Source organism: Argiope bruennichi, chromosome 7, assembly GCF_947563725.1.
Source record: "Argiope bruennichi chromosome 7, qqArgBrue1.1, whole genome shotgun sequence".
Lineage (NCBI taxonomy): Eukaryota > Metazoa > Arthropoda > Arachnida > Araneae > Araneidae > Argiope > Argiope bruennichi.
This window is the reverse complement of record NC_079157.1, coordinates 78,328,972-78,343,732: the sequence shown is the minus strand read 5'-3', so window position 1 is coordinate 78,343,732 and position 14,761 is coordinate 78,328,972. Positions and strand designations below refer to the sequence as shown.

At 29.5% G+C, this 14,761-nt stretch overlaps 1 protein-coding gene across 1 annotated transcript in view; it reads left to right on the top strand.

The window, feature by feature from the left end:
• Positions 1-4,929: 4,929 nt before the first annotated feature.
• LOC129975441 (uncharacterized) overlaps positions 4,930-14,761 on the top strand; it is a 51,510-nt gene continuing 41,678 nt past the window's right edge. The window contains exons 1-4 of the mRNA XM_056088503.1: positions 4,930-5,042; positions 10,159-10,315; positions 11,941-12,044; positions 13,848-13,854. Of these exons, the coding sequence (XP_055944478.1) occupies positions 4,930-5,042; positions 10,159-10,315; positions 11,941-12,044; positions 13,848-13,854 (381 nt within the window). The remainder of the gene's footprint in view (positions 5,043-10,158; positions 10,316-11,940; positions 12,045-13,847; positions 13,855-14,761) is intronic.

The following is a 14,761-nucleotide window of genomic DNA, read 5'->3' as shown; positions in this document are numbered from 1 at the left end:
TTTTTATCTATGTCCATGAACAGAAAGTGGAGAGACTATGCTAACCAATGGAATGAAATAAGTCCAGATGATTTCACAGTCATGTGATATCAAATGTAAACACATATGCTAATATCTAAATACACATTCTCTTACATTTATTATAAAGTCACATTTTAATTTTTGGGAGACGCATTTGATATGTATCATACGAACATGATTCGTCTCTTGTTTAGTTAAACTAATTTTATAACATGATTTCGATCACAGCAACCGTATGTGCATAAAATGACGAATGTAGAAATATGTTCAGGATGAAATGGTAAAAATACATTTATGATTTCTAAATCTCTGGATGGCAACTGTATTTTGATTATGATTTTTAATTGGGATTTTGAAAGAACAGATTAGGAAAATAGCAATTATTTGATGAACCATAATGGATTATGACGATATTGGTAAGAATTTAAAATGAATTTACATTAATTAATTTATAATTTTAGGATTTCAAAATTAGAATTTAAAAAATATATTGACTTATTATCGTTTTTTTAGTTTAATAATATTTGAGTAAGACTTAAGATTAATGAATAGTTTCTCGCCCAGGGCGTCAAAATCATGCCAATCGTTCAAAAACTCGCTAAATGTCTACCAATTAGGATGATTACTACAATTGATAATAAAGTTTTTTATGGTTGAAGCAAAAATTATCATAGTTCCATTTCAGAGAATCTCCCCAAAATAATTAAATTTGGTGACTGTATGATAATATATTATAATAATGACCGTATAATATATAAAAATATTTTGGTGAATCTTAAGTCAATATTTTTTTTTTTAAAACACTGAAAAAAATGTTTTTTGGTAACTTATAAAATTTTTAAAATATTAAATGACTCTGATAAATCAACTTTAACAATTTCATTTTGTGTTTGGCGATCGAAATTTGTTTTGAGTTGAAATACAGATTATTAGCCACATTAATTAACATTTATTTAATCTAAATTGATATTTAGATTAAAAGGAATAAAAGTTATTGCTACATGATTTGAAGTTGGCTCTACGTCGCCATTTATGATACGACATGAGTTCTAGTTTGTTATCTAAAATAAATATTTGGGATTGATGATGGAAAACTAAATTTTCTACCGTAAACTGGATCCCTGACAAAACCTCTCCCAAATCTGTGCGGGTCTCTATCTACAAGATGGCTGGCAATATAAATAATGCTATAAAAATAGTTATAATTAACCACCCTGACTTTTGACTTTGGCGAGGTGAAGGGTAACCGAAATTAGATTTCACCAAAGTATTTATTTTCATGTTATATTCTCTGCTCCATGAAATTCAGAATAACTCTTTTTATCTATTTATTAGATACGAGCCTCAAACGCAGATGTCCATTCAATATGAATGAAAACATTCATATTATGGTAAACCCAGAGATGCCTTTGGAATGAAATAATTGATGTTTTACTTTCCATTTTTTTGCCAACGCCTGATGATGACCGAATGTAGACTTTGAGACATAAACATTACTGATTATGTTGCCTAATTACCGAGGCAATTTCACAATTGAGATTTTTGATAATCAAATTAGACCTTTTTCTATGCCCAGCTAGTAAAAGTTTCAGAAATCCATAGACAATTTTTTTGTTATTATTTTAGAAAAAAAAAACAACCTTACGACATGAATTATCTCTACCACTAAATTAAAAAACAAACAAACTGATATCTACAGTTTTTATTGCCGCTTCCTTCTTGTTCGCAAACTTTTTTTCGTGAATGGAATTGAACATCAGTTTTTCCGATACGATTGAAAGAATTATCTCTATATCTTAAAGCATTTTTTATTTTTTAAGGTTCAAAAGAAGTCTTCATAAATAAAAATAACCATGATCGATAGAGTTCATAGTTTTAGTAAAGAAAGCAGATAGCTGTAACAGTTTTACAGTATTGTTTATCTGTCACAAACGGGCTACGCAGCGGCTGCTCTTCTCTCAGACTTGGATTTTCAAACAAATCCAGGCTTGGACAAATGCCTCAATAAGAGTGGCAACTTATATAGAGAAATGGTTAGTTAGCAATACTTTCATTTCCGTTTCATTTATATCATTTTTTATAATTATGCTCAAAATTATGCTCGTTACTTATTGATGCCTCTTCATACTTCCACAAAAATTCATAAATTCATTCAAAATACATTTTAAGATGATTAACCTTTCGACACATGGTAACAATGACAGATTTCAATAGGGGATCGCATACAAGATCATTGAAGTGAAAACCGATTCGAACTCGAATGAACTAAACAATATATAAAAGGCTGTTTTTAGCACGTTTTGTCATAGTAAGCACAGTTCAGTTCAAGGTCACAACATATTTTACTATTCTCTATTGTATCTTGAAAATCGCTTTGGCATCTTTATATTCTTTCACACATCACCCAAAGTTAATTATTTGCATTTACTATATCAAGAATATTGTATCAAATTTCCCATAATCCTAAATTTCTAGAATGCAGATAAAGGTCAGTCCTAATTAATTCGGATTTTACATGTTTACTTATGAAGACGAAAACTCAAGAGCGGAATGAACTAGATAAATAAAACGAAACTGTAAATCTGAATAAGTCATATCACAGCAACGTTGGCGGGAACTGTGGTTGAGTCTTTAGCGATAAGAGACGCGGGAGGATAGAACCTGGGACCTTTTGGTTAGCAGTCCAGTAACGATCCGATTTTACTAAAACAGCTGTTCGGTTAGAAGCGCTGTTACTGGCTTATATGCTATTCACCACAGTACTCTCCCTCCAGTGAGTCGAAGGGGAGACGAACGATATGGCGTTGAGTGGTGATATATTGAGTTATTATTATTAGTAGCTGTTGTCTTAATGGGTCTGTACCCAGTTTGAATAGCGCCAAGCGTTATGGCGAGTGTTTGTGGGTGCTAATGCGCCAAGTGTGTCTGGCGGCTTTGGGGTTGCTGCGTCACGTGAGTCTGACGACTTTGCTGCGCCAAGTGAGTCTGGCGACTTTAGTTGCGGGTAGATGGCGCCACAACAGCTGTACGAAGGTTGAAGGTTCAGCGTCCGAGGTCACCAATTTAAAGGTGAGAGACGCGGGAGGATAGAACCTGGGACCTTTTGGTTAGCAGTCCAGTAACGATCCGATTTTACCAAAACAGCTGTTCGGGTAAAAGCGCTGTTACTGGCTTATATGCTATTCACCACAAGTCCTAAGGGCCATCACCGGCCATGGCACAATCCTTCCCGAAGGAAATATGTCCCAATCATCGATGGGAGGAGCCAGATCCCCCACTTTTTTGTGTATCCTCCAGGGAGGCGAGATCCAACCACCATACCGGAAGCATCTCATCCTCATTTCGAGGTGCCCCCCGGGGGGGTTGTACATCTGAATAAATCCGTTATCTCTCATGGAGTTTGCAAATCAAAATTATCTCACATAAAATAATGTATATCATGATCTTCATTTTTTTTCTTTTCAAGTCAATGTGGATGATATATCGGATACTGAGAGAGACGAATTATACGAAGGAGCTAGTGCAGGCCGTAAAAGGAATTACCACAACATTCTGGAAAGGAAGCGGCGCAATCACATCAAAGATGGCTACCTGAAGTTGAGAGATTCCATTCCTGACGTAGAACGGAAGAAGGTGTCCCGCATTCAAATTTTGAAGAGAGCTGTCGAGCACATACGATACTTGCGAGCAGAAATCAAAAGGCGGGAAATGTATTTCCAAGAATTGAAGCTTCGTTTAAAAAATGTGGAATATTGAATAGATTTAGAACATGTTTTTATGGATCTTGCTGGGATAGTTTAATAAATATTTTGAAATAAACCCACATGGCCTTTTCATTTTTAGTGGAATTTATCCATGTTTTTTTCTTTATTTTGTCTTAATAAACAGAGGGATAGAAAGGTAATTTTTACTTGCAAGAAACAAGGATTCCAAACATACCTAATAACACATAAAATTAAATCAGCGAAAGTGCTCCCCCTAAAACTTTCGGGTCTATTAAAGCTGCTAACCCACTTACTCCTATATAAACGTGTGGACCTTGGGCAAGAGATTAATTTAAAAATAGCTTAAAAATGGATTTTGAGACAAAATAGGCTGTGAAGTTATTAAGAAAGATAGTTAAAATCCCAATTAAGTTTGAATTAAAAATCTAATTGCAATCTTGAAAAAATTCATTTCTCAGTGATCCTCTTCTGCTCACCCTTAAATATTTGGTAGCACTAATTAAATAAGTTTGTAAAAAATGGAAATTTTATGAGTGATGAAATATTAGGATAATATTAACATTTTATCAAATATAATTGATCAAAACATTATTTTTTTATGTTTATTTATTTTTATGTTAGAACATTTATAAAAACAAAACATCTTCTTCAATAGTAAGGTTTACAAGCGTGGTTGCCAGGGAAACTGACGACATTATCTCTATATCTACCAATAATAAAGATGAGTGTGTGCGTGTGCGTGCATGTTGATTCTTTATAAGCTTAAACCGTTTGGCCTACAGCTATTAAAGTTGGTTCATATATATCTTGGAGGGTGAAAATGTGCACCTCGGAGTTATTTTAATTTTTTTGAGACTTTAATTAGAATTTCAATTAATAAAAATGAAATTGAACTTTGGTGTTTGGGACAGTAACTTTTGAAAATATTATTGCTTACTTAACTTAGTAAAAAATCAAAAAAGAGAGAGAGAGAGAACGCCAAATAATCATCATGTGAATACTCGTTTATGAACCATACATTCTTTGCCTCTTAATTAATCTGTCAACATTTTGCCAATTGAAATATCACGTGGTCGCTATAAAATACGAAGGGGAAAACATCGTGAGAAATAAAACCTAAAAACAAATAATTAATCTGCATTTTAGTCCTGGATACAAATGTTTGTAACCTTGGTGATGTGGAATGCGAGAGAAGACACGCGATTCTCACAGGCCCGACAGTGACGGAATGGCAGATGAAGGCATCGAATTAAGGTCCCCGTTTCCTGTCGTACCACCCCTAAAGGATTCGAAATGGTAGGTATTTATTTTTTAAATATATCATTTAACCCTTTAAAAGGCCATTTTTTTCTAGTCATATTATGTTAAAATATTTTTAGGCTTGAAATTAGAATAAGAAAAGGGATTCGTTTAGCTTATTAGATAAATTTAATTTGATTAATAAATTAATTTGGTTAATTATAAACCAAGACACATCATTTTGTGTGAGATAAAGAACTGAAGCATCTAAGTTTCTGTCTTTCTAAAAAAATTTGTCAGAACTTATGCCAACCTACATAATTTCATACAAAGATTGATAAATTTGGTGGGAAGCATACTTCCCACGGCCTTAGAAAGGGTTAAGTGATTTTTTTTTTCAGAATTTCAGCTTCTTTTGTAACTAAGTGCTCAGATTCAAGATTTAATTTCATAAATCACAGGGTGTGAGGTTATTTAAACTAAATAAAAAAAATAATTGTCTGGTGATGAAAAGGTGATTCCAATGATCGTAATGAGTTGATAAAGGGTTCTTATGAATAAAGAATCAGAAATAGATAGATAAAATAGAAATTTATTTCCGTTTGCATAAGAAATAAAAAATTCACATGTCATTACCATATAACGAACATAATGAATCATAATACGCATATCTCCTAAAACATGCGGTTGAACTTTTTATAATGCGTCATAATTTTTAATCTCTACTAATATTAAAGGAGAATGTATCTGTGTTTGTGTCTATTTATGTTGGCGCTCTTCAGGCCAGAGCTTTTGAAATATGAAAGTTATAAAATTTAGTACAAATATACCTTGATAGAAGAAAATGCATACTATGGAACGATTTTTAAAAAATGTTGGTTAAATTTTAAATTGATTAAAAATTAAATGAAATTTTAGGGTTTCCCCACGATGATTCCGGAAAATATTATTGAAAGAAAAACTGATTTTTATTAAGTTTCAAAATTTTCAAAATTGTCTTTTTAATGATATCGATTTAGTGTCTGTGTTTGATTATTCTTAATTTTTTTTTTATTTTATTGGCAGAATTTCAAAAGTGGCTTTTATTGTTGAAATGAATCGTTGGCTTGTTGTTAAATGTTGAATGGTTTTTATTGTTGAGTCCAATTTATCCTCATTGTTTTGTCAAATATTTAATTCTGATTTCCTTTCATATTGGAAGTTATAGAAGAAGAATTTTATTTAATATTTCCGTGATTCACATGAAGATTATCAGAAAATGAAATGACGTTACCATAAAAGACAATGTGCAATTTGAAATAGATTACCCAGACATTCAAATTTTTAATGTTACGATCATGTCACGGAACTTCATTCTTGATTATATAAACTCTTCTTTTGTTAAGAGAATTATGAATATCAAGTTATGCATAAAAAATTTAATTCAAAATGAATCAGTTGATCTCTACACGACGAAAGTAAAAAGTAATGATGTATGTCTAAGGTGACCTATAACAGATAGCACATACAATACAAACAATTAAATATATTATGATAGATCACAATTTCTGCTTTATTCCAAATGAAAATAACTAAACTTATTAAAAATAAATAAACTGCAAAGTGAGCAAATACATTTGCTTAGGTAAATAGAATGAACAGTGCAATTAATAAAAGATACTATACTCATTTCAAAACAAATTAGATCAACAACAAATGAATTTTTTTACCTCTTCCATTTCATTTCTTTCATATTTATAAATATCGCGTTTGTGAGAATGGAATTTAGCATTTAATTTTTCACCTGCTTTCTGTTGTGTTAGAGTTGTAACTAAATAAAAAAGCTACAAATATTGTTCAAAGTATGCTCCCGAGATCAGTATACACTATTTTAATATATTCAGAGCTTTTTCATCAGTTTTGAATTGATTTTAACTGAATGTGAGAGACGCCTTCGGAGAGTGAATTTGAGAAAATGTTGATTGCCAATTTCCATATTTATGAATAACTAGCCGCCTTTGGCGACCAGCCGGTTCGCCAATCTTAATGTTCGTTTAAATTTTAATAATTAAATAGGTTGAACCGGAGTTTAACCCCCTTCTTCGCCAAGTTGCGATAACGCTCCAAAGCTGGCAATCTTTATTATGCACTATAATTGAACATCTGCTCCTTTGCTTTTGAACATTTCGCAAGGTCGTTGTTGGCGATTTTTAAAAATTGCTCCAAGCAGGAGGTTAAACTCCGGTCGTACCATTAAATATTTTACGCAATTCCAACTTTAATAGATTCTTCGGCAAAATATTTTAAAATTTCAAATTTTGATAGTCATATAATTCACTCATAATATTATAAGGGCCTTCAGTCATAGCCTGATATGTATCTCTCTAATTTTCTGTTACCCCTCGTAGAAATTATGCTTTAAATTAAAGTGTAAATGATTAATCTGCAATTAATATAATAATATTTTTTACTGAAACAAAGCATTTTTTTAATACTATGATTACTGATAATAGAGTCACTGAGCGTTTCGACTTTATGGGCACTAAGGAATATCTTTCTTAATTTATGTAATATCTCAAGAATTTGTCAACAAAAATTTCTCGGATTCATCATGAACAGATCGATTCATTAACAATGTTTAATTTTAAATGCATCAAACACTAAAAAAATAAAATGAATCGTTTAAAATAATCGGTCGAAAACAGGTTTTAAAAAATACTTAAAAAACGATGTACTTAAAACTATAAGCATATACAAAAAAGTATATAACTAACATAAATACAATTTAATTGCAAAAGCATACAATTAACCTAAAAATAATTTAAATCATTGAAAATAGGTTAAAAAAAACTACTTAAAAAACGATGTACTTAAAACTATAAGCATATACAAAAAATATATAACTAACATAAATACAATTTACTTAAAAAAGCATGCAACTAACCTAAAAATAATTTAAACCATCCGCTGGTTGCCATGTCAACAGTCAGAAAACAATGCGCATGCGTGAATTTTCTTCGCCAGTTACGTTAACGCAAGTGCGTGAATTTTTCTACGCCAGTAGGGGTAACGCTATGCAGATTATACATTTTTAATTTCCTTTATTCTGTGTTATTTTAATTCAAAAGTACTTCAGAATGAATGTGAAACATGGATTAATTAACAATGTTTAATTTTAAATGCATAAAACATTAAGAAAATAAACAGAATCGTTTGAAATAATCCTCCGAAAAATGTTAACCCTAGCCTCATTACTGTTGGGAGAGAAAAAAACTTAAGCCTTACTCATTTGGCGGTGGGGAAAATGGAAGATTTTTTTGGCGGAAAAGTTAGTTTTTAATTAATAATTAAAATTCTAATTAAAATTTCAAAAAAAAGGGACCCCAGGTGCACATTCCCGACCTCTAAGGTATACATGTACCAAATTTGATAGCTGTATGTCAAATGACCTGGCCTGTAGAGCGCCAACACACACACACACACACATTGAGCTTTATTATAAGTATAGATATAGATATAGATATAGATGAATTTGAAAAGACATCACAAATTGAACTTAAAAAAATGATTTTTTTAAAGCATGCTTTTATAGCTGTAATAAACAAGACAGAAAATATTCTTTGTCAAAAATTTGAAGATAAAAATGAAAAGTGACAGGCTAAAGAAGAAAATTTAGTCATACCGAATATAAAAAGAAATTTAGCCATAATGAGTATCAAATGAAATATAATTACTAAACATTCATTAAAACCAAAAATCTTTTATAAATGCGATACAAATTTAACTTCTACAATTTGGGCATTATTATTGCTTTGTTTTGACTTCTAGATTTTGATTTAAAAAATATTTTCTAATTTTTAGTACATTAATATTAGATTAATTACAATAACGATGATTCTATATGAAATGCCATCAAATGTTAATATATAATTTAATCCAAAAGTAATATGAAAAATTGAAATGATAATAATAATCAGATATACTTAAAATATACTTAAAAATATACTTAAAAATATTCAGAATGATTATAAGCTTAAAATTAAAATTTTTAAAAACATACTGACATACCTGAAAAATATATTAAAAAAATTACTTTTTTGTATGACTTAATCCAATTATTATTGGCATAATATTACAATAATTAAAATAGAATAATTAAATTAAAAACATAATTATTATTTTGAAAAAATTCTTTTCTTAAAAATTTAGTTGCAATTTGTTTTCCATTCGAAATTAGTACTCCGATTTTCAAGATATCAGAAGCCACATTATTTATTTATTTCATAATATATAGAAAATAACACTAACACTAACACAAATAAAACACTAAATTTATTTGACCTATATTTCTTGTTAAGCCTAAAGAGTTAATTATGCCAGTGATTTGCTGACGTCAATTCACAAAATATAACTGAAAGAAGTTGACAATTCTTTATTTACTCGTAGATGAAATATACAAAGATGAATTATTGTAATCGTCAAAAAATTCGAACGTCAGATTTTGACGAATTTTTACGTTTTAGATCAGTCTGAATTCGAAAAATATTTTTGACATTATGTCTGTCCTTGAATAGGATAATTCAAAAACGTTTTTAGCTAGATATATGAATTTTGATTTATGAAATTTACACTAAATTTATAAATTTCTATCACATTTTGAGCAAAAGTTATTCATAGAAAATCTGTCTGGCCTGTTGTTCAAATACAGACTGATAATTCGATAACTGCAAAACGTAAAGAGGAAGTCAGATGAATTTTAATAAGTCAGGTTCAGAGTTTAAATAGAGATTATTATAAATTTTGAATCTAATCTATCAAAGATTTGACTGTCAGTCGGTCTATATTTTCGCACACATGTAAGTGATTGAAATCAATGAAATTCAGTATGTTCATCTTATAACTACAATTGTAGTTCCTTGGTTTCAATCGGCCTGAATAAAGTCGTCCAAAATCCATATTCGCATATTAGATTCAATAAAAATGCTAGATATACTCCAAAGGCCTATAATTAGTAACTATTGTACATCAATGTCATGTAAGGCATTTGCAACTTTACCCAAATTCCAAAATTTTATGCAGGGGAAAAGAAATAGGACCTTTATTACAGAGTATACGAGAAAATTTCGGGGAGAAACTTTCCTATATTGTTCTGTTCATATTTCTCAGCGTGTCAAACGTCTTTTTCTGCTTCCAGGAATGATCTGCCGACGTCGGCGGATGGAGAGAGCAGACCCGTGGAACCTCCCAAATTGCTTCCAGACATCGGAGAGACTCATCCGTGTCCGTATTTTGTTGGGCGGGAATTAAATTTCATAAAACCAAGGGAAGAAAGGGAAAAGAAGAAGAAAGAGGTAGAATAGCTTATATTAAAATTTCTTTTACAATATATTTCACTTTTTCATCCCCAGTAAAACATATACAGGGTGTTTCTCAACTCCGCGTCTAATCTTGGAAGAGAGGTAGAGAACACCGATTGAAGTCATAATCGTTTAGGAAAATATTGTCCAAAATCCAAGATATATAGTCCAAATGATAATATAGCCCTATGGGGAGAACATCTATGTAGCCTCCCTAACACGCCTGTTGCCACGCTACTGTTTAAAATTCAAAAGTAAATTTTCTATGAAGTCAGATTCTTCTTTTTTTTTACTTGATAATAAAAACGGTTCTTAGAAATAGAATTTTATAAATGTACCAAAAAATAATTTTTTTAAAAAACTGCTATGCATTTTTTAGTTTTTTGATAATTTGGTAAAATTAATAATAGGTAATCTTGATATCAATTTTTTTTTCATTTCGTTACTAGATGACACCACTCGTATGGAATCAAAATTTAATTAATCAATGAATTGATAATTAAATACAGAAGACATTAAAATTGTGTACTGTCATCGAAAACATACAATTGCGAAAAATTTAAAAAAAAAAAAATTGCATATCAAGAAGTGAATGAAAAATTAATTGTTATTTAGCATCTTCAAACACGAAGTAGACCAAGTTAAATAAAAGGGCATAACGAAATATTATTTTATAGCAAATACATACATAATACTTGGAGAATTTTTTTCACATTTCTTGTAATATTCAAAGTACCTACTGTTATCTTCAAAAAATTCGAACTCGGAACGTTTCATACCTTTCGGAATACGAAAAACACATTTTTGGATTATGTTTTTCTATCTGTGAATACGATAATTAAAAAGATTTAAATTAAAAGAATGAAATTTAGAATATAAATTTAACACTATATATGAAGATTTATCGCAAATTCTTAACGAAATGTATTTTATGGAAGTCTGTCTATCTGACTGTCCAAATACAGTTGACTACGATAAGTAACTTCCAAGAGTAAAATGCCAGATGGATTATATCTACTTCACAGATTTAATCCGAAACGTAGATTCGTATGAAATTTTAAACCAAATCCGATAGTGTTGACTGTCTGTCGGTCTGTATTTGTGTAAGCATGCAAAGACGATAACTCAAAAAGGCAGTGATTTAGATGAATAAAATTTGGCGCGCAGTTTTAGCATTTAAAATGTAGAACCTTATTAAACTTTAAGTCAAATCCATTAATCCATCAATTTGTTCATTTTCATGCATATCAAAAAGTAGCAATTTAGATAGCTGGTATTTGGTCTATTCGGTTTCTAAGATTGTGGTTGTATGTCAAATTTTGATTTCAAATCGGTTGACAAAAAAGCGTCCAAGGATGTTTACCTGGTTTTCTTCTCTTTATAACGATGCACAAACTTTCATGAGCGCTACTCTGAAAATAAAAACTTGAGCAATGGTGAGGTTTATATAAATCCACAGTTTACTTTCACAAGGTTGCAACACTTTTATTGGAGAGTATATGAGAAAGTTTCGGATTTAAAGCTGATTTATAGTTTTTTTTAAAAAAGTAATGCAACCTTAAAGAATTTCTTTTCCTTTAGTTTTAACCAAATAAAAATACTCCTTTATTTCTTTCTAGGTATCTCCTCCTATTATAGTACCGCCTGTTACAGTTCCTCTAGTGCAACCACCTATAGAAACACTGGCACAACCTTTAATAGAAAAGTCGCCTGAAATTCCGAGGTAAATAATCTCCGTATATAAAGATAAATATTTACATTTTATATAAAAAAAAGAAATGCATTGTTTTTTTTAATCAGGTGTTTTTCAGAAATTATTTTGAGCAATATTTAAGGTTACTTATGCTTTTCGATTCTTAAACAATTTCTGAGAATTATCTCATGTTGAAATTATCTTAACTTTTAGAGGAAAAGTTGAAGAAGAATTGATCTTCGAGTCCAAAACATCATAGCGTGGTTATGTTTTACGCTTGATCTGTTTGTCTTGATTTCGTATGACTTGATTTCATCTGTCGTAATCTCCTAAGCGAAGTTATATCAAAGTATACAATTTAGAGAATGAATTCCAGTCTAGATATTCAAATATTGAAAAAAAAAGCATAACATATTATTAAACACCACATAATATATTTTAACATATTTCAAAATACCGAATGCTAAAAAAATAACCATTGGTTTTATTTGTTAAAGTATTAGTTAAAGCTGCGCTTAATAATAAAAATTAAAAATCTGATAGCATACAAAGAGAATTGTAAATGTCATAAAAATTTGATCTCGAATTCTAAACGAATCTCCACGAATTCGAAAAAGCCCTTTTTGGAATTATATATGTCTGTCTGTTTGTGACTCTATCTACCTGTGAACACAATATCTAAAAAAAAATGCTTTGAGCTAGACGCATGAAATTTGGTATATAGTTTTTATATCAGATTTGTAGGTCTCTATCAAATTTTGAGTGAAATCGGTAACTATCCTACTAACAGAATACAGGAGAACATGATAACCACTAAATATAAGGAATTAGATGAAAAAAATGTGGCGCACAGATTTAACATCTAAAGTGTAAATCAGTATCAATCCGAAACGGTGTTGTCAGTCTATATTTTCACATGCATATAAGCAAAATAACTCAAATTTCGGTAATTGGGCTTTTTTATGCACGTTAATGCAATAATGCAAAAACATAACAAATTAAGTAAATTTGATAAACAGTTTTATGTTTAAAATTTAGATCCTTATTAAATTTTGAAACAAATCCATCAAATGACTGACTATTGTCGATCTGTACATTGTCATGCATATAAAACACGATAAATGAAAAATGCAACGGCTTAGAATGAATGAAATTTGGCATATTATTTTATTACTAAAATTATAGCTGCGTGTACTACTACTACCAGCAACTATATCTTGTGAAACTACATTGAAGTAAGGAATTCTCGCTTTTATATAAGGCGCAGTCAGAGATTTAGAATTAGAATTATAACGGTATTTTATTTTTTAAATTTATTGATCTCATAGAATGTTAAATTAATGAGCAAGCGGATTATGATTAAATGAAAGACTTAACTAAAGACAAAATAATATCTAATCCAATGCTACCAAGTCGCTATGATTGCTCGCAAAAAAAAAAAAAAAAAAAAAAAAAAAAATCAAATGAATAATTGTCGGTAGAAAATTCGTTAAAAAATCTTGTACTGAAATCGTTTGCAAATAAGTAATTAAATTTATCGTTTGCATCTGGCAACATTCTTGGCTTTTAGGAATCCATTCTTTTTCCATCTAGTTGTATCAACGGAATGTAGAATAATTCTTACGACTTATTTATGTATTCTATTATTTCTTTGTCCGAATATTTTTATTGTATGTTTATTATATATTAGCCAAAATTATAATTCACTGCTTTGTTATTTTATATTAGAAGTTTATAATATTTTAAATCTAAAATACAAGTATCATTATAATTATATATTCTGAAAAAACATTGGATAATAAATCTATTTTTCCTGTTATTTGCTACTTGAAGGAATACAGTAAGTATACGTTTTTTTTGTATATATTTTTTTTTAATCAGAAGAAATTTTTTTTTCGAAATATAAAAAAAAATTATTAAAAGCAAAAACTTTACTTCTTTTTGTATATTTGTTTTGAATAAACAATCTTTCATTCTAAGGTGTATGTAATTCATATAAAAAATATCTAAAAAAATTATTTCTTTTTGCATGTTTGTTTTAAATAAATGACCTTTCATTCTAAGGTATCTGTAATTCATTCATTCTTTAACTGTCTCAAATGTTGTGTAATATTAAATACATACAAATCTTAAGATATCAATTTATCAGTTGAACATCGACGACGTATTGTTCAATTTTTATAAATAATTTCGGAATTTTTAGAAATTTTTGTTTACATGCATGATTGATGGTTTAATTAATGCACATTACATCTCAAATTTAGAGATAGTTCTAAGAAAATTCAGTGTAAAGAAATTCTGAATTGAAATATTGAGCGTGGTATTCGTAAATCTCAATTGCTATCATGTACCTATATGATATTGCTTTATGTAGATAGTTGTTGGTATTTACAGAAATACATAAGTAATATTAAACACTTTACAACCAAATTCAATTTTTCTTATATTTAATTTCTATTATTCAAAATATAGGATTAAAAGTATTGCAATCATAAAAAATTTTATCGAAAGATTTTATTTTTTAGACCTTTTCTCATTTCGAAAAATAGATCTTTAGCTTGAGGACCAGAAGTAGTAAACATTGTAATTACCAAATGGAAAATGTCAAAAATTCTCAAAAAAAAAAAGAAAAAAAAAAAAAAAAGAGAACCTGTTCATATTAAGAGAGAAATTTGCTTAACCAGCTTTTTTTTAATTCATTCTTTAAAACAATTTATAAATTTTTATTACATTAAAAAGTATTGATA